This window comes from Myotis nattereri (assembly GCF_964212035.1).
Source record: "Myotis nattereri genome assembly, chromosome: 11".
NCBI lineage: Eukaryota > Metazoa > Chordata > Mammalia > Chiroptera > Vespertilionidae > Myotis > Myotis nattereri.
In genome coordinates this window covers 29,356,148-29,376,604 of record NC_138086.1, presented here as the reverse complement: position 1 = coordinate 29,376,604, position 20,457 = coordinate 29,356,148, and the positions used below count along the sequence as shown (strand labels likewise).

The window sequence follows — 20,457 nt, the reverse complement described above, 5'->3', positions numbered from 1 at the left end:
GAACATTTTCATCTCCCCACAAGAAGCCATACCCATGAGCAGTCACTCCTCTTCCTCTCCCCAGCCCATGGTCACCTCTGACCTACTGTCTTTGCAGATTTGCCTATTCGGGATGTTTCCTCTAAATGGAATCATACAAGATCTGTTGCATTGTGTCTGGCTTCTTTCACTTCGGTTTGCCTTTTACTTGTGTATGTCACATGTCATTTGTGTGGGTGTATTTACCCAGGAGGTGTCTTCCTGGAAGTTCCTTCTGTTGCTCATTGTGCTCTGTCCGTGCAGTCATGTTGTTAGGCTGATGGCCTTGGGGACCTGCTATTTTCTGTGACATCAAGGCACAGATGTGTGTACCCTGTAAGAATCATTTGGAAATTTTCTTTTCTTTTTTATGTTTTTGGTAGGAGAACATTTATTTGTTAAATCACAGAGGCAGAAGAAGTAGTTTCTACAAGAAATGGGCTTAGGCCAGGCCAATGTGGCTCAGTGGTTGAGCGTTGACTCATGACCCATGATCCATGAGCGAGACCCATCAAACCAGTTCCATTCCCTGTCAGGGCACATGCCCAGGTGTCAGGCTTGATCCCCAGTAGGGGGTGTGCAGGAGGAAGCAGATCTTTCCATCTCTCTATCCCTCTCCCTTCTCTCTCTAAAAAAAATCAATAAAAACATATTTATAAAAGAAGAAAGAAATGGATTTAGGAAGCAAGTAGGAGGTAAAGGAATGGAGCTTGGGAGTGAGGAAGCTAATGGTAACCTGCCTGGGGCAGGGAGGGAGAGGGGGAGGGGGAGGGGGCAGGGGAAGGGAAAAGGAAAGGGAAAGGGAAAGGCATGGGCTTGCTCCCAGGAGGGAGAGTGCTCATTTGGAAATTTTTCTCTTTATAGATTCTCTGAGTTTATTTTAATTTGATCCAATTTGACTATCATTTTCTGCAGCTTTCTGTAGACAGTAAGAAACCACGACCGTATAAGTGATACTGAATCATGATAAAATCCAAAATAGTGATAGGTATCTGATAACAATATTTTCTACTTTAAAAAAATAATTCTTTATTGTTGAAAGTATTACATATGTCCTCTTTCCCCTCATTGTCCTCTCCCAGCCTGCCCCCGCCCCCCCAGCCTCCCCCCCCTCCCCCATTGTCTGTGTCCATTGGTTATACTTATATGCATACAAGCTCTTTGGTTGATCTTTTATCCCCTCTCCCCCCAATATTTTCTACTTTTAAACAGAATATAGAGATGGCAAAAATAAATATTTACAATAAGTTTAGATTTGTTTTCCTTCTATAAAAGGGTTCTAATATGCTTACTGTTTCTGACCACATTTACTTCCAAACATGTATCTGTTGTGACCTTTACCTGTAGGCTACTTTGGAATTGGCAAGGCCCCAAGATGGAGTGGGAAAGGAGTAAAAGAATCCAGAAGGACCAAGGATATCAGGCCCAGTGAGAAATCAGTTTAACCAAGTTGGAGCAGGGGAGCTGAACTAGGATTGGAAGGAGAGAGTAGAGACCCATTTTATGATCTTTTAACACTCCCCTACTGAGAAGAGACTCAGTATATTTCAGACCAACTCAGAGCACTGGGTTAAGAGACTTCATCTAGAGAGAAGTAGTTTCTGAACAGTTTTGATTCCTTGCCCGTCAATAGAGGAAATTTTGATTGTGTACACCTGTCCTATATAATAGTAGAGGAATATGCAAATTGTCCCGGATGCTGTAACATCATGACCGCTCAGCAGGAGGCATGCACAGCAGGAGCGGCTGGGCAGGGACTTCCATCACTAGGAGGGCTTCCGCGCCCAGGCCAGGGCAGCTCCCAGCAGAGGTGGCCCCCACGTGGCCTGGCCCGGAGGCCGCCCAACCCAGGGTGGCCCCCGGCGGAGGCAGCACCCGGTGGAGGCGCGTGCAGGCCTGCCCAGCGCTAACGTGACACTGCCTGCATGTGTTCCTGACCTGGGATGTGGCGCTGCCTGTGTGCGTCCCCGCCCAGAGCTGAGGTGAAGCTGCCTGCATGTGTCCCCACCCAGCGGTGACATGGCGCGGCCTGCTTGCGTCCCTGCCCAGTTTATTAATAAATTTGTATATTATTTTCATACACATTTTACTTATTTTTTTTCATCTCTGACACTTCTATTATAGAGAAAGGGCAAATAGCAATATTAAAATATTTTCTCTAATTAATTCCCTTTTAATGTGCATGAATTTTGTGCACTGGGCCACTATTTATGTATATATTTATTTAATAATGTAATGTATATGTCTTTTTTTTTTAATACTCACCCTGAGGACATGCCTAGAGAGAGGAAGGGAGAGAGAGAGAAAGAGAAACATGTATATGAGAGAGAAACATTGGTTGGTTACCTTCCCTATGTGTCCCTACCTGCGATTGAACATTGTGGTGCACAGGACAGTACTCAACCAACTGAGCCACTTCAGCCGGGCATAACTCTTAATTTGTATAGTAAACATTTGATATATTTTTACCTTTTAATAAAACTTTAAAATCAACCTTATTGAGGTATGATTTACATACAGTAAAACGTACCACTTAAAGGTACAGTTGAAGAGCCTTGACAAAGGGATACACTCATGTAACCACCATAGTCAAGATAAAGACTATTTCTTTCAGTCCTAAAGGCTCTCTTGTGCCCCTTCTAAATGAACCAGTTAATTGCCTCTCCCCTCAACCCAGGCAATGATTTTTTTACTCTTTTAGAAAATAAGTGAGAGTTGTAATACTCCTCTCCGCCCCCCAGTGCTGATGGATCAATCTTGGGTGGCCCCCAGCGTTGGAGCAGTACTTCTGGAACATGGCTGTATATCTGTATCACCTGGCGGCGGGTGGGGCGAGCTTATTAAAATGCAGCTCCCCAAGTCACACATCAGAACTTCTGGTTCAGAAGGAGTTGGTTGGGGCCGGGATCTGAATCTGCGTTTTTAACATCACCCTGAGGATTCCTTTGCAGAGGCTCAGGGATCACACTTTCAGAACCAGGATGTGAGGATCACTCCCTGGTAGAGTGAGAAGGCAGGTTTTATGTGTGGCTTCTTTGCAGGGGTGTGTGTGTGTGTGTGTAAAAGAGAAACGGGTTCTTTAGTGCAGAGTGAATGAAGATGAAGAAAGTCTGTTTTCTCCGAGGTTAGGTGACATAGTCCTTGCTTCTCTCTGGGACTGTTGTAGTGTACCCCGCGAATCACACAAGGACGCCTCAAGAAGTTGAATTAGGGAGCCACATTTATTTCCAAGCCTGCGGCTACGAGGGGGCTAATGCTCTCCAAATCTCATAGTGCCTGAGTGATGGCAGTAGCCATCTTATAAAGGCAAAAACCACATCCTGCTAGACATTGGAATGTGGAATTATCTTGCAAAAGCAGTTTTACAGAAGCAGAATTGAGCAAAGTTAAAATCTTTAAAGGTTATCTATACTTTCATCACCTGGAGCCACTGAGTCACCAGAAAGTATTCCTGGAGACACTGAGTTAAGGAAAGCGATTTTGTGGCTCTGGTCCTCAGACACAGGAGAATAGCCTTTGTGATGTGGGCTGGCAACATACTGGGGTGATTTATGTGAGTTCCCAGGTCTCCATCTGGAAACAGGTAACTACCCTATTGTTTAAGCAGGTGTGTACAGAAGCCAGAATAGCAGGGCTAAAATTCAAACAGCAGTTTTTACCGAGATGAATGTTACTATGCTTCATTGCTTCAGTACAATTGACTGGCGATACAGGAAGTGAGGACGTTCCGGTCACCCCATCAAGAATATTTCTTGAGCACATACTTTGTGTCGCAGACAGTAGACTATTCTGAAGCTTCCGCCCCTTCCTTTCTCACTAAAAGAAATCCTCAAATACGGTTAAGCAAGTTAATATTTCTCTATTTTAATATTCTTAACTTCCCAGGGGATCCATGTTGGAAGCTTGGCAGAGGGAGAAGGGGGGTGCGTGTGCGAGGAGAGTAGCCTTGTCTGACCTGCTTCGTCTAATCAAGATTTTGGCAATACTGCCACCACCTCCTACTCTACTCTTGCCACTCCCTACACTTTTTCTCCATCCTAATATGGATAGCACCCAAACTTTGCTGCCCATTGGAATCACTTGCAAAGTCTTTAAAAATTACTGGTGCTCGACTCGTACCCCCTAGACATTCTGATTTAATGTCTGACATGGGTATTGGGATTTTGTAAAAATCCTCACCTGAGCATATGTATGTTGACTTTGAGAGAGAGGAAGGGCGAGAGAGAGAGGGAGACATAGATTTGCTGTTCCATTTATGCAGCCACTGGTTGATTCTTGTATGTGCCCCGACGGAGGAGACACTCCGCAGCCGCTCACCTGGACGATGCTCTAACCAGCTGAGCCACCGGGTCAGGACGAGGGTTTGCTTCATGGATACCATATTATTCTTTAGGCCAGTGTTCTCTAGATTGTATCTCTCACACATCCTTTTTCACCTGGCTTATATTATGGTGAGCTAGTTCCTGTTTTCTGTGCAAATTAAGTACCTCTTTGTTTTTAGCAATCCCCCACCAGGTGTTGAGAAGCTGAGAGGGTGAGGGAGAGATGGGAAGGAGTATTTTGATACAAATTATTGTAAAAAAGACTAGGCTCTCCCTTGGTTATTATCTTTCCCCCTGTTGGTCCGTTGTGGAGCCCAGAGCTGCTGCTGCTGTGTTTACCGACTTGTGAAATGGAAGAGACCAGTCCAGGAACCTAACCCACAGGCCTAATCGGACCACTGCCGCCCTGGTTCTCAGCCCCAGGGCCCCACTTCCCGCTGAGCTAAATCGGTCTCTGAGGGTGTGGCCCAGGTTGAGGTATTTCCAAACACTCCTGGCAACCTAAGAAACGCTCAAACCTGTAGAAAATCTGTATGAGTTTAGCTGAGCCAAACTGACGACAAGGGAAGCAAAATCTCAACGGATTGAGAAAATGCTCTGCAAAATGGCAGTTTTGCATCTTACTTTCGACATTGCAATCAAAGGAGGAAGTGCAAGGGGGTTACAGGAAATCCACTGGTGGTAGATTGGGAAGGCAGGAGAAAGCAGAGCGGGAAAATCTCTAGAATTGGATAAGAAGTAAAAGGAATAGATATATTTTTTACAGAGGTGGGTGTAGGATAGGTAACAGTTAATTAACATAATAAGGTGAAGATTTGTGGTCTTTGCTCTGGTGTGATTGTGCTTAGAGTGGTGGGGAAAGGGAAATTACTTTGATATTCCAAAGAAATGTTATGGTAAATTCAAAAAAAAAAAAGACCGTAGACTCAGTTAAGGTAAACATTGACCTTTGTTAGGGAAAAATACTGGCCTAGGACGTGACTACCACCACGAACTGTTTTAGTTAAAAAGTTACAATTGCAGACTATCCTATGTGGCTACTTTTGGTCTTACTTTTGTAAGGCTGCATGTAGGCCTCCCCTGAGCTTGTCAGGTTTGGTATGTGGCGCCTTTTTCGTCCGGGGATGACACCACTCCGAAGGTGGGGGAGGATGTATTTGCCAGGGTTAAAAGAACATTTTGTTTTGTGGCTGGAAGAGCAAAGTGAGGTCATTTGCGTTTATGCGTTTGGCCTGAGATTCCTGAGAGAAACAGTTCTGCCTCTTTCAAGGCCACCTCTGCTGTTTTTAAAGGCTATCTTTTATCCCAACTCCTGCTGCTTCAAGTTTATCTGCAAACAATTGTTTTTCCCTGGGCAGTTCATCATGGTTTGTAGGCGAGCTCTTTACTGTGCTAGGAGGTGGGGAGTCCTACGGCTGCAAACCAACCTTTTGGGGGGACCCCATTGTCCTTTGTTGGAGAAGGTTGAAAGGTTCAGAGTGGGCTGGGGTCGCACACCTATGACATGAGGCTATAGTGTATTAAAAGTTTTTATTTCAGGCGTCTGGGTGCAGATGGGTGCAGACTGGGCTGAGTGATGAAGGGGAGTCAGTAGAGAGTGTAAGAAGCGGGGAGAGTTTTATCAGCTGTTGCTGGCTGCAAGCAGTTTGGTGGTTGGCTGACATAAGGGTCTGGTCCTTCGTTCCTCCCAACACCAGGTGTCTCTTGGTTTATCTGAACTATGTGGTGCTCAAGGCTGCAAGTTTGCTGCAAGATATCTGCTAAGCACAATAAGTTTTTCTCTGCCCCGTTTTATTCTCTTTAACCCTTTCAAAGGTAATATTTTTTTTTTAATATATTTTATTGATTTTTTACAGAGAGGAAGGGAGAGAGATAGAGAGTTAGAAACATCGATGAGAGAGAAACATCGACCAGCCGCCTCCTGCACATCCCCCACCGGGGATGTGCCCGCAACCAGGCACATGCCCCTGACCGGAATCGAACCCGGGACCCTTCAGTCCGCAGGCCGACGCTCTATCCACTGAGCCAAATCGGTTTCGGCTCAAAGGTAATCTTGAACCTGGTACTTAATTGGACCAGCAGCCTCTGCACCACTTGGTAGCTTGTTAAAAATGCAAATTCCCTGCCCTAGCTGGTTTGGCTCAATGGATAGAACGTCAGCCTGCAGACTGAAGGGTCCCGGTTCGATTCTGGTCAAGGGCATATGCTCGGGTTGCGGGCTCGATCCCCAGTGGGGGCTGTGCAGGAGGCAGCCAATCAGTGATTCTCTCTCATCATTGATGTTTCTAACTCTCTCTCCCTCTTCCTTCCTCTCTGAAATCAATAAAAATATATTTAAAAAAATGCAAATTCCCATTCCCATCCTCCAGACCTACTGATCAGAAACTCTGGAGGTGGGGCCCGGCAATCTGTGTTCTTACAAAGCCCCTAGAACAGTGGTTCTCAACCTTCCTAATGCTGCGACCCTTTAATACAGTTCCTCATGTTGTGGTGACCCCCAACCATAAAATTATTTTCGTTGCTACTTCATAACTGTAATTTTACTACTGTTAGGAATCGTAATGTAAATATCTGATATGCAGGATGCATTTAGGCGACCCCTGTGAAAGGGTCATTTGACCCCCAAAGGGGTCGCGACCCACAGGTTGAGAACCGCTGCCCTAGAGGATTCCGATGTAGGTAAAAGTTTGAGACTCACTCAGTGGGTCTGGGATGGGGCCTGAGGATTTGCATTTCTGACAGCCTCCCAGGTGATGCCTGTCTGGGGACCTCTCTTTGAGAACAGCTGCCTTAAAGAACCCCAGGAAGACATGGGAGAGTTTCACACTATTTCTTGGCTTAAGCCCACTAGCCGATACGAAGGACCTGGAGCTGGGACAAAACGATCAGAAGAAAGCGCAAAGGAAGCTTCTGCCCCCTTGAACCTGAGCATGGAGGCATCAACCTGCTACACCCTCTCGTGGTCGGCAAACTGCGGCTCGAGAGCCACAGGCGGCTCTTTGGCCCCTTGAGTGTGGCTCTTCCTAAGCCTTAGGAGTACCCTAATTAAGTTAATAACAAGGTACCTACCTACATAGTTTAAGTTTAAAAAATTTGTCTCTCAAAAGAAATTTCAATCGTTGTACTGTTGATATTTGGCTCTGTTGGCTAATAAGTTTGCCGACCACTGGTTTATACGCGTCCTCTCTCCTTGGACTCTGCTCTCAGGTTTCCATTTAGAACAGTGGCTTAAGTAACCCAGAATGGTGCTTTTTTCCCCTTCTTTTTTCCTGTCTGACTTGGAAAAGTTTCAGATGTCTGTTTTTGTTTGTCCAGATTGGGTTTTAGTTTGTGTTTTGCGATCTGGGTATTTGAGTCATCTTTGATTTCTCCTTTTCCCCAGCCTTAGTTTCCCAAAGTAAACAGTATACTGTTACCTTAGGATTATTGTGACAAATAAATTAAACAACAAAGTTCCTGTCACTTAGTGAATATGCAATAAATGTTAGTTTCTGTACTTCTGGTCTCACCCCCAAATAGATGAGCACAATCCCACCCCCATCCTGTGGCTGATCAATATGCCGAAATTAGGGCAAAGATAGAGAAGTCTAGGGAATGTGGGGAAACTGAGCAGGGTTTCCGGTGGGGGTGGGGGTGGGGGTGGGGGTGCGGGCTGCAGGTCAGAAACCAAGGGTAGACATAGATGTTGCAGACTGAGGACGGGTTCAAGGTGCGTGTCCTGGAATCCAGAGGAGCGAGCGGTTTGCCCGAGGATGGAGAAGGGAAATGAGAAGTGAAACTGGTTGGGCAGCGTGTGTTGGGTGGGCTCTTCCTCAGGCAGGGTGTCCTGGCTGAGCTTGGAAAAGCCTGGAACGCAGGCTTCCAGCAGAGGAGCCCCCATTAGGCCCCTGGCTGCCTGTAGTATTTAGAGGAAATACTCTAGGGACCTTGGATGTGCTCCACTCCCCCGTTAGGACACAACAGACACCTAGTTGTGACCAAAGCTGTGTCTCTCTGGGGCCTGGAGAGGGCTGGGTCCTTTCTATGACCCTTTTTAGGTGGCAGGAGAGCTGCCATAGTCTTGGCTCTGTGTTCAGGATGTCTGGATTGGAGCTAAAGGGAAAAAGATTCTTAATTCCCTCTGATGAGCACTTGTTACTTATCTCCCAGGCAGAGGGCAGAACCTGTCTAGCTAGTGGTGGGGTGTTTCAATGAGGTTCTTTTCAGCTCCGTATCAAGAGGATCATTAATGGCATCGGCCAGTGGGGTGAGATGCCCTATGAGGTAATGAGGCTCGCACACAGCCTAAAGCTGTGATGGAGGGGCTTTCTGTTCTGGGTGGAGGCTGGGCCCTTCCTGCTGTAGCTTCTCTTCAGACCACCCCCTCCCATGGGGCTTGAGGGAGTGATAAGGTGGAGTCTTCGCCCAGCTGCTGAGGGCTCTGGGTGGTGAGGGTTGCTGGGGAGCAGTTATCTGAAACCACAGAACCCAAAGCAAGCAGAAAGCTGAGGTCAGCCTTATCTAGAAGTGCCCGAAATGGCTGAAAGCCAGGGCCACCTGGTGGAGAAAGCGGCGAGGGCCGCCTGAGAAAATGGCTGGGATAGAGGCAGTGCCAGAGCCTGGCTAGCTGCCCTTGACTTCTCTGAGAAGCAGGGTGCGTGGGAGGGCTGCAGGGTTGTGAGGGGGCTGGCAGTTACCCATTCTGTGATTTTTCTCATGAAGGCTCCACCGCTAGATCTGAAAGCAATTCCAGAGAATTTCAGAAATGCCTTACACACAGGCGGCAGCACGAGAATGAGTGACTTTCAAAGATTAATTCTTAGAGAATAACTTTTACCTCAGATGTTTACATTTAAAAACAAATGATCAATTTCAGCAAGATCATTTTGCAAAGTCATTGGCATTTCTTTTTTCATAGTAATAATGAACTAAAAAAATAGTGGCAACAGATAAATGTTTACTATTTGGGAAACGAAGGAGAACTGTTAAAAGAAAGATTTTAATTCTCAATAAGGAAAATAGAACAAGGCAAATAAATGGAGATATTTATTAAGTGCAAATTAAAAATATAAGTCTAATTCCTACCTATTTGAAATAGCAAAATAATAAAACTCAACGTTAATGTGCTTGTGGGGAAATAATCACACTCACATATTGGTATGTTTTCTGAAGAGCAGTACATCAAACTGAAACAAGTTGCCAAGAAAATAATTGTGTCCTTTGGGGAATACTCCCAAAGGAATAACCCCAGGAAAATAACAGACAGGAAGAGAGGTTATTTGTATAAAGATAATTGTAGTCACACTATTTATATAGTGAAAATCTGGCCATAACCTAACCACCTGATAATTTGATAATGGTTGTGCAAACTAGAAAATAGAACATCCCATCATATATATTTTTTATTGATTGATTTTGAGAGAGACCAAAACATCAATTTGTTATTCCACTTATTTATGCATTCATTGGTTGCTTCCTCTTTTTTAAAAATATATTTCTTTATTGATTTCAGAGAGGAAGGAAGAGGGAGAGAGAGATAGAAACATCAGAGTCAGCAAACTATGGCCTATGGGAGGAATCAGGCCTAACACCTTTGTTTGTAAATAAAGTTTTATTGGAACACATAAAAAAAATGATGAGAGAGAGTCATTGATGCCTCCTGCATGCCCTCCACTGGGGATCAAGCCCACAACCCAGGCATGTGCCCTTGGCCGGAATCGAACCTGGGACCCTTCAGTCCATAGGCCGACACTCTATCCACTGAGCCAAACTGGCTAGGGCTGGTTGCTTTTTTTATGTATCCTGACTGGGGATCGAACCTGAAACCTTGGCGTATCAGAACGACACTCAAACCAACTAAGCAACCTCGCCAGGGCAATATCCCATCATATTAATAACTATTACAATCATAAGTCTGAGAACTTTGGTGATACGTTAGGTAGCATATGTAGATTAAAAAGTGGAGTGCGTTTGTTCTGTAGACATTGCTAACTGTCAAATTCTGTTTGTCCGATGAAACCATCAGTGTTCTCAGGCTTCTCAGTGATCTCAGTCAGTGCATCTTGGACTTCAGTGTGATTTCATCGTTTGGAGATATTGTTGGAAGATGGATTTTGATTCAGTAGGACTAGGGTAGGGCCCGAGATTCTAAATTTCTGAGAAGCTCCCAGGTGCTACTGGTTCTCCTACCACACTTTGAATAGCCAAGATCTAAATCTTTGCCACTTAGTATGGTGGCCACTCGTTATACGTGGCTATTCCAATTTAAATTAATTAAAATAAAGTAAATAGAAAATGCAGTTCCTAAGTCTCACTAGCTCTATTTTAAATGCTCAGTAGCCATGTAGGGCTTACATCTTGGAAAGCTTGGATGAGAGAGCAATCTCATTGTCAGAGAAAATTCTATTCGGGATAGTGTTGACCTACATAATCAAAGACTTAAAGTGAAGGGGGTTTTTATCTCTTTCTGTAGACTTCTTTGAATTCTACCATTAAGAGCTCGTTATATTCCTTTATAGTCACAAATTATACAGGTATACATTGATATATAAGATGAAGAAGAAATAAAGCAATGAACACTTTTGTGTAATTAAAATCTTTGATAAATGGAATTCAGTTTTCTCCCTGACTCTATAGTCAGTCCATAAATGTGTTATTCTCATTATTATTTGTCTCTCATTGAGCAATCAGTTCTAATAAATTGGTTTCAGTTTTTTTTTAAATATGTTTTTAAAAATTGATTTTAGAGAGAGAGAGGAAGGGAGATAGAGACAGATAGAAACATCGATGAGCGAGAAACATTCATTGGCTGCCCTCGAAATGTGCCCTGACTGAGGGTTGAATTATGCCCTGACTGGGAATTATACGGGCAACCCTTTGGTGCATGGGAGGATGCTCCAACCAACTGAGCCATTCTGGCTGGGCCATCAATTTATATTTTTAAAGTGCAGTTTCTAAGCAGGACCAACCTGTACTAGTTCTCAAAGGACGTGGGTCTTGGTTTCCAATGACTGAAAGTTCCCTGGATGATTTTTAAAAATTTTTTGTGAATTGGAAATACTGACAATTGTCATTCCCCCCCCCCTGCCCCCCCCCCCAGACATTTGTGCAAATATTCTCACGATGTTCTCTCAGAAGACAACTTCCTAGTCCTGAAACGTCATCAGATCTCTGGACTGAACAAAGAAGAATTAGCAGTGCTTCTCGTCCAAAGTGACCCTTTTTTTATGCCTGAGGTAAGTTATGATTCCTTGGTTTAAAAAGCAGGAAGAATGTGTAATGGGCAGTGTTGTATCATGGATGTGTTCGAGTAAGACCAGGGAGAAACTCAGCACCAGGGCTCTCACGGGGCAACACCAGCAGATGGCTTCTGTTGGATGACCTAAGAGACTCCAGCAGTTTACTTCCTGCTTGAAGGGTAATAAGAATGGAGTCTGGAATGTCTCCTCTGCTAGGCTGCTGGGGAGCCTGCTGTGAGCAAGTGTGACCTGAAAGTGCAGTAGTAGGGCGAATCGAATGCTCGCTCCCTTTATTTATTTATTTGTTTGTTTATTTTTGGTTTTTTAAAGTATATTTTTATTGATTTCAGAGAGGAAGGGGGAGAGGGAGAGAGAGATAAATATCAATGATGAGAGAGAATTATTGATTGGCTGCCGCCTGCACACCCCACACTGAGGATCGAGCCCACAACCTGGGCATGTGCCCTGACTGGGAATCAAACTGTGACCTCCTGGTTCATAGGTTGACGCTCTACCATTGAGCCACGCCAGCCGGGCGTCTGCAGACTTTTAAACTAGCGTCCTCCAGTCCTGCGTCAGATGGCCTGGCCTCAGGCATAATAATGTTTCTTCTGCCCTCCTTTCAGTAGGAACTACATCTCTGTAGAGCTAGGTATACCTACGTCCATAGCCTTACAAAATTATCTTCTTTGGTTGATCTTTTGAGAAGCTTTGCCACATTCTGTCTGGTAGAGACTTGATTCTGCATTTTCAACGGTTGCAAGTATGACCCGCCTGTCTTCTTAATGAATTGATATCTACAGGTGGGCCTTCCTCCTGGAGGTGCCCTCATCATGGAGGCCTCACCTTGGGTCCTGTTTGGTCCTATCCGTAGCTCACCATTTTACTCTGATTCTTCCAAAGGATTATCAAATTCATATTTCTTGTAGTGAGTCCGCAGGTTCCTTCTGCCCCAAAGTCATGACCAATTGAATATAAGTCATTGAAGACGGTGGCATACGCACGCATTGTCCCCTTTGGTATATGCTTCTGAAATTTCTGTGTCCTCAAACTTGCCTTAATGAATGTGTGGCAGACACAGGAAGGATTTTTGTCTCTGATTCTCATTCTCTCCTCTGTAGATATGCAAAAGTTACAAGGGAGAAGGTCGAAAGCAGATTTGTGGCCATCAGCCCATGTGCGAAAGACTCCACATCTGTGAACACTTCACCCGAGGGAATTGTGGTTTTACCAACTGCCTCCGGTCTCATAACCTGATGGACAGAAAGGTGCTGGAGATGATGAGGGAGCACGGACTGAGCCGGGAAGTCGTGCAGAACATCCAGGACATCTGCAACAGCAAGCACAGCCGGAGAAGGCCCGGGTTGAGAGGTGAGCCCTGTCTACTTGTAAAAATATATATATATATTTTTTATTGATTTTTAGAGCGAGAAGAAGGGAGAGAGAGAGAGACAGAGAGAGACAGAGAGAGAGAGAGAGAGAGAGAGAAACATCAATGTGAGAATCTAACATTGATCGTGCCTCCTGGGGATTGAGCCACAATTTTCATGGTGCATGTGATGACACTCAACGGACTGAGCCACATCGGCCAGGGATATACTTTCTACTTTTTAATGGAATAAAGAGAAATCACAAGGAAAGAAAAGTCACCTACAATCACTCTACCTCACCACGTAAAACCATCTTCATTTTCCCTTCAAGACCTTGTCCACGTTCATACACAATTTTTACATAATTACAGGGGTGGGCAAAAGCAGACTTACAGCTGTTTGTATGGAAAATGATGCAATGATTAAAAACCAATCAGGTTTTAAAAAAATGTTTATCATTTTCTTTTTTTATACATTTGTGTGGGGGGTTTTTTGTGTGTTTTTTTAAAATATATATTTTTTTTATTTCAGAGCGGAAGGAAGAGGGAGAGAGAGATAGAAACATCCGTGATGAGAGAGAATCATGGTGGATCAGCTGCCTCCTGCAAGTCCCCCACTGGGGATCGAGCCCACAACCCGGGCTTGTGCCCTTGACCGAAATCGAACCTGGGACCTTTTAGTTCACAGGCCGCTGCTCTATCCACTGAGCCAAACCGGCTAGGTCTGTTATTATTTTTCTAAAAGCTACTTGATAAAGCTTATTTTTTAAAAATAAAAAGAAAATTTTTTTTAGATTAACCAGTTGTTTACATTTTGTCACAATTGTTTCATTGCTTTCTATCTCTGTCCATATATATGCTCACACATATAACATTTTTGTGTTTAAAACATTTGAGGTATGCTGTCATCAGGACACTCCACACCTAAATATCTGAGCATGTACCTCCTCAAGGCAAGGTCATTCTCTTACATAAACCACAATACAATTACCATAGGAAATTTAGCAGTTAATACATGCAATTTATTTTATTGTTCTCAATACTGTTTCTTTAAAAATGTGTTTGTTATTTTTTAAGTTGCAGTAAAGTAGAAGATACAATTGACTATTTTAACCATTTTAAGACAGTGCAGTGGCATTAAGTACATTCACATTGTGTGCAAGAATCACCATCATCCATCTCCAAAACTTTTTTTAAAAAATATATTTTGATTTTTTTACAGAGAGGAAGGGAGAGGGATAGAGAGTTAGAAATATCGATGAGAGAGAAACATCAATCAGCTGCCTCCTGCACACCCCCCACTGGGGATGTGCTCACAACCAAGGTACATGTCTTTGACCGGAGTCGAACCCGGGACCCTTCAGTCGGCAGGCTGACGCTCTATCCACTGAGCCAAACCAGTTAGGGCTCCAAAACTTTTTCATCTTCCCAAACAAATTCTGTGCCCATTAAGCAATAACCCTATTTCCCCCGCCCTTGGGAACCATTTTCCTTTCTGTCTCTATGAAATTGATTACTCCAGGAATATCATAGAAGTGGAATCATACAGTATTTGTCTTTTTGTGACTGTCTTATTTCACTTAGCATAGTGTCTTCAAGGTTCATCTAATCCATGTCAGAATTTACTTCCTTAAAAAAGTTATGGCCCTGGCCGGTTTGGCTCAGTGGATAGAGAGTCGGCCTGCGGACTCAGGGGTCCCGGGTTCGATTCCAGTCAAGGGCATGTGCCTTAGTTGTGGGCATATCCCCAGTGGGGGATGTTCGGGAGGCAGCTGACCGATGTTTCTCTCTCATGGATGTTTCTGACTCTATCCTTCTCCCTTCCTCTCTGTAAAAAATCAATAAAATGTATTTTTTTAAAAAGTTATAAATATATTATGCCTTGGTGGGTGTGCTCAGTGGTTAGAGCGTTTTTCCATGTACTGAAGAATATTGGGTGTAGTTCCCGTCATTGGCATGTACCTGGGTTGCAGGCTTGATTTCCAGCCCTGGTTGGGGCACATGCATGAGGAAACCAATCAATGTGTCTTTCTTGCATTGATGTTTCTTTCTTTCTCTCTCTCTCTCTCTCATTCCTCTCTCCCTTCCACTCTCTCCAAAAATAAATGGGAAAAATATCCTAGGGTGCAGATGAACAACAACAATAATTGTGTAAAAATGCACTTAATATAAAATTTACCATCTTGATCATTTCTAAGTGTTCAGTGGCATTAAGTACATTCGCATTGTTGTGCAACCGGTCTCCAGACCTCTTTTCACCTTTCAAAACCAAACTCTTATTATAATCACTTTCCATTTCCTCCTCCGCTCAGTTCCTGTTAACCACCATCTGGTTTCTGTTTCTTTGAATCTGACTTCCATGAGTGGAATCACGCAGTATCTGTCTTTTTGTGACCTCCTTTTTTCACTTTTCGTAACGTCCTCAGAGTTCCTTTAGGCTGTGGCCTGTGTGAGAATGGCCTTCCTTTTTAAAGCTGAACAATATTCTGTGGTATGTATACCCCACATATTGTTTATCCACTCCTCATGGATAAACAATGGGATGCTTCTACCTTTTGGCTATGGGAATGTGGTAACGCTGTTTTGAACACGGGTATACACTATCGCTTTGAGACGCTGCTGTCAATGCTTTTGTGTATGTGCTCAGAAGTGGGATTGCTGGATCACATGGTAACTCTGTTTAATTTTTTGAGGAACTTCCAGACCATTTTCCTCAGTAACTGCACTATTTTACATCCCACCAGCAATGCACAATACCTCCATCTCCTTGCCAGCACTTGTAATTCTTTTTTTTTTTTTTAATATTAGTCATCCTAATGGGTGTAAAGTGAGCAGCACTATTTCTTAAGCATTTTTATATTGTTTAATGGTAGGAACACTTGCCAATTTTTAATGTCTTTATGAGGTGGATGTTGAAGAGGCGAATTTTGTGAAGCAAATAGAATACATAATTCTAAGATTCTTTTTTTGTTTTGTTATTAAAGTATTACATATGTCTCTTTTTTCCCCAATAGGCCTCTCCCTGGCAACTCCTCCCACCCCCCCTCGCACCCCCCATAATTCTAAGATTCTATGAGAGGTAATAAACAATTAAACTTCCTTATATTTGAGAAATGCTTTATAGTTTACAAGGAAAGGACTTGCTCCTCACAGCAAAATAGTGAAGAAAGGCAGGAGTGTTTTGCCTCACTTAATGGAGGAGGAACCTGAGTCTTGGGAATGTTAAGTGACTTTGATTGCAAGCAGCCTTAAGTCAGCTTTAGGAGAGTGAAGGGCGATGCTCTGAATAAATAAAAGAAATGTTTCCCAGGCCTCGCACCGCTGGGCAGTAGCAGAACTCGTGTTCTGATCCTGCATCTGACGTCTTCTCTCCCGCACCATGGTGCTCTCTCAGCGGGGGGACATCTGGAGGGCTGGTTTTTGGCGTTGTTTTCCAAAATGAATTTATTTATTTACTTTTTCTTTTTTTAAAAAAAATATGTTTTTATTCATTTTAGTGAGAGAGGAAGGGAGAGGGAGAGAGAGAGAAACATCAATCTGCTGCTTCCTGCCTGTTCCCTACTGGGAATTGAGCCCTCAACCCAGGCATGTTCCTTGACTGGGATTTGAATCTGACCTCTCGGTGCATGGGACGGCGCTCAACCAACTGAGCCACACCGGCCAGGGTTATTTATTTAAAAAATATTATTTTGTATTAGTTTCAAGTGTACAGCATGTAGTTAGACAATCATATCCTTTACAAAGTATCCCCCCCTATTTCCAGTACCTACCTGGCATCATACATAGCTATTAAAATACTAGAGGCCCGGTGTGCGAAAATTCATGCACTGGCGGGGTGGGGTCCCTCAGCCTGGCCTGCTCCCTCTCACAGTCTGGGAGCCCTCAGGGGATGTCCTACTGATGGCTTAGGCCCGCTCTCTCTGCAGGAGGCTACCAGGCTGATCAGGGGAAGGCACTGCCCCCATCACTCCGCTCCTGCTGCCACTGGCGGCCCTCACAGCCACTGCGGCTTTGTCCGGAAGGATGTCTGGTCTATCTGATCTAATTAGCATATTACCCTTCTATTAGTATAGATTATTGACTGTATTCCCTATTTACATCCCTTTGACTATTTTGTACCTACCAATCTGTACTTCTCAGTCCCTTCACCTTTTTACCCAGTCCCCCAACCCCCTGCCCTCTGGCAATCACCAGTGTATTCTCTGTGTCTATGCCAATATGAACTTACTGTGTGCGAGAGAAATCTTTATTATCGCTTCCAGTTAATCTACTTAAGTAACTACTTTGTTGACAGGAGGAGGATGTTTGCTTTTACTATGTTCCTGCTGCCCTCTGGTTTGGAAGAGAAAAAACCTTCCGCACACACAGTAGCACAACTCACACACATAAACACTCATGCACACTGCACACACCACACATGCATACCACATGCACACACTTCACATACACTCACAAACACATGTGTGTCATACACTTCCTCCTATCTGCTTCCCAGGGGTGTGACTCAAAGTTGTAGAGACACCAATTCTTTTTGATATTGCTCACTTAAGTTTGGGCATTGGGTGGGGTGGGAGGAAGCAAGTTGAAGAACTTTGGGAAACTTTCTAGTTTAAGTAAATTTAGACCTTTACACTGTCATTTCATTTTTTTTTGTTTTGTTTAAGTTTTATGAATTCTTAACTTGTTAGGTACATCCACATCACAATATTAGCAAAATCTAGATGACTTGGAAAATCCTGCCTAATTTGCACTAATCTGCCTCTCCATTCACCCTGTCAGTGGTGGATAGCCCCACCTAAGCGTTTGGGGGCTTGGGAGCTACATCTGAGTCTCAGGAGTGAAGCTAACAGAGCCAGGGTCAGCTTGGCCCTTCTCGTTGGCGGCCTGGTATTTTCTGCTGTGTAGGGAATGGCAGGATGCCTTCATCACCATGAATGCCCTTCTCAGGAGTTTTACACACCACGTTAGGATAAGTAATTTGATCGAACATGGATAGCAAACCTGGGAAGGCTGAGAGGAATAGTGGTCAGAACTCCATCATGTTTCCCAGGTGATGAGGCTCAATGGTTGAATGTCGAACGCGAGCCATAAGGTGATCGGTCCCATTCCCAGTCAGGGCACATGCCCAGATTGCGGGCTCAGTCCCCAGTGGGGGCGTGCAGGAGGCAGCTGATCAATGTCTCTCTCATTGATGTTTCTGTCTCTCTCTCCCTCTCTCCCTCTCTCTCTAAAATCAATAGAAACATATATATATATATATATATATATATATATATATATATATATATATATATATTTTAAAAAGAACTCAATCATTTTAACGCTACTTTTCATTGTTTTTGTCTTTTCCTAGGTCCTGCACGTAACCGGGACCCAGCAGCGAGAGGTAGAAGCAAGAGTAGAGATCGGTTCTTTCTGGCCAGTCAGGAGTTCCTTCCATCTGCCCCAGCTTCAACTGAGACACCCAGCACACCCAGTGCAGATCAGATCGGCCGCAGGTCTCCCCGGGATGATGTGCCTGTAGAGGATCTCACCTGCAAGTTCAAGCATTTGGGAAGTCAAGATGGCCCTCAGCCTTCCTCAGCCTCACCCAAGGCCACCAGTCTGGGAGGAAGCAGGCCAGTGGGAGGAACCCAGAGGTTTTCAGAGAATGGCAGTCTAGAGGACCTCTTCTATGACAGTACAGCCAGCAGTCACCTCACTTCTGATTTGACACCCACTTTCAACCAGAAGGTGCCCACATCCTGGCCGAATGACCAAGGCACCAGTAGAGAGAATTTGTTTTCTCCGAGTCAGGCTGCCTCATATTCTCCTCTTGGTTCTCTGCAAACACCTAACACCGTGACCACCAGAAAAGGTGTGGGCATGCTGTCCCCAGGCCACATGAATGTCGAGGGCAGAAGTGGGAATCCAGAAGCCCAGCATTTCCCACTTTCTAATAATAATTTGGATGGGATGGCCACAGACACCACGTCCACGAGATCTTTAAATTACAAAACCGCAACCAGTAGGCAGAGAGAAAATTCATTACCTAAGAATCAGGAAATCAGAACCACTCACCCTACTCTGGACCCCATCATTGTAGATGACGGTAAACAGAGAGAGCAGGTATTTTTCCACAACACAACAAATGGCTCGACTAAAGTTACATTTGAATCTACTGATGCCACTGATTTTGACGTACCGTCGGCAGTCAGAGTCAGGGCAGATAAAGATGTGTTAGGCTCTGCAAGTCAGAATCTGAGACCCCAGGCCCTGCGCACACTGGGGGAGACCACTGCCCACACATTAGTGAGCACTGTGTCCAAAGTACCACCTGTGACGCCTTCCTCAAACAATAGAGCTACAGCCCATGCGGCCCATGTTCAGAACCCTGCTCCAATGCCTGTCACCTCTGCCAGCGAGCTTGCCCGGAGGACACCCGGCTGTGCGTCGAGTAAGTCACTGAAGGACAAAAGGGGCCCCATGTCGTGTCTGCAGCAGAGCCCCTGTGGCTGGCAGTTTTCCTTAGGAGGTTCCCCAGCAGTTATTAAAGGGCAGCGAGTTGTAGAGGGTTTGAGTTAAGGGGTGGTACTGGTAAGGAGACTGACTTAGAAGGTGGAAGGACCTACCAGTAGAAGAGTATGGAATAAACCGCTACATATATTGAGAACAGGAGTAGTTGGACCATGGTTTAAGAAGTCAACATTGCTGTCATGTGACCCTAATGTTCACGTTTGTTTTTATGGAGGGCTTGTGATGAGCAACACATCAATCAGGAATTTTCTTGACCATGGCCCAGTTTGGCATATTCTCTCCCACTGTGAGATCCGGTGCCTTGATTTTTGGTTTAAAATTAAGATCAGCATACATGCCTCCTCTTCTGTTTTACAGATTCTGTATCTGACGTCACCAATACCATGGATGATCCTGGTTCAAAGGAAATTTGTCTTGACCATCTGAATAACAGTTGTCTATATAGTGAGTAACTTAAGGTCTTTCTAGAAGTAGAAACTATTAATAGGGGCATGGCTAACATTTACTAAGCATTTACTATGTGTGAGGCGCAATGCTAAGAACATTACATGCATCTTCTTTAAACTTTACACCAACCCTAGAAATAGGTTCTCTTGCTAACCCATTTTACAGATGGGGAACCTGGAGGCATGCAGATGTTACGACTTTATATGTACAAGTAGGCAGGTTGGATTTTGACCCTAAACTGCCCAGCCTGCCTGTGTTCTTCACCAGTGCATGCTATTATACTTTCTTCTTTTGCAATTCTGTTTTAGGTGAAATATTATGCTCATTCAGGGACCTATCTTTTCATGTACTAAAAACAAGCAAATGAACAACAAATTCAAAAAACAAAAGAATCCTAGCAGACACCCTTTTCAAGGTTCATTTCCTGTCATTATTTAGCACTAGAGGCCCAGTGCACAAAATTCATACATGGGTAGGATCCCTAGGCCTGGCCGGCTATCAGGGTCGATTGGGGCCTTCTGGCTGCTGGCCTGGGTCTTCCTTCGTTCCGCACTGCCCCTGGTGGTCA

General features: G+C 44.3%; 1 protein-coding gene across 1 annotated transcript in view; it reads left to right on the top strand.

The window, feature by feature from the left end:
• Positions 1-20,457, top strand: part of ZC3HAV1 (zinc finger CCCH-type containing, antiviral 1) — a gene marked incomplete at its 3' end in the record, with an annotated part of 54,784 nt that overhangs the window by 8,278 nt on the left and 26,049 nt on the right. Inside the window, exons 2-5 of the mRNA XM_081101757.1 lie at positions 11,419-11,554; positions 12,679-12,928; positions 18,280-19,362; positions 19,800-19,886. Of these exons, the coding sequence (XP_080957883.1) occupies positions 11,419-11,554; positions 12,679-12,928; positions 18,280-19,362; positions 19,800-19,886 (1,556 nt within the window). The remainder of the gene's footprint in view (positions 1-11,418; positions 11,555-12,678; positions 12,929-18,279; positions 19,363-19,799; positions 19,887-20,457) is intronic.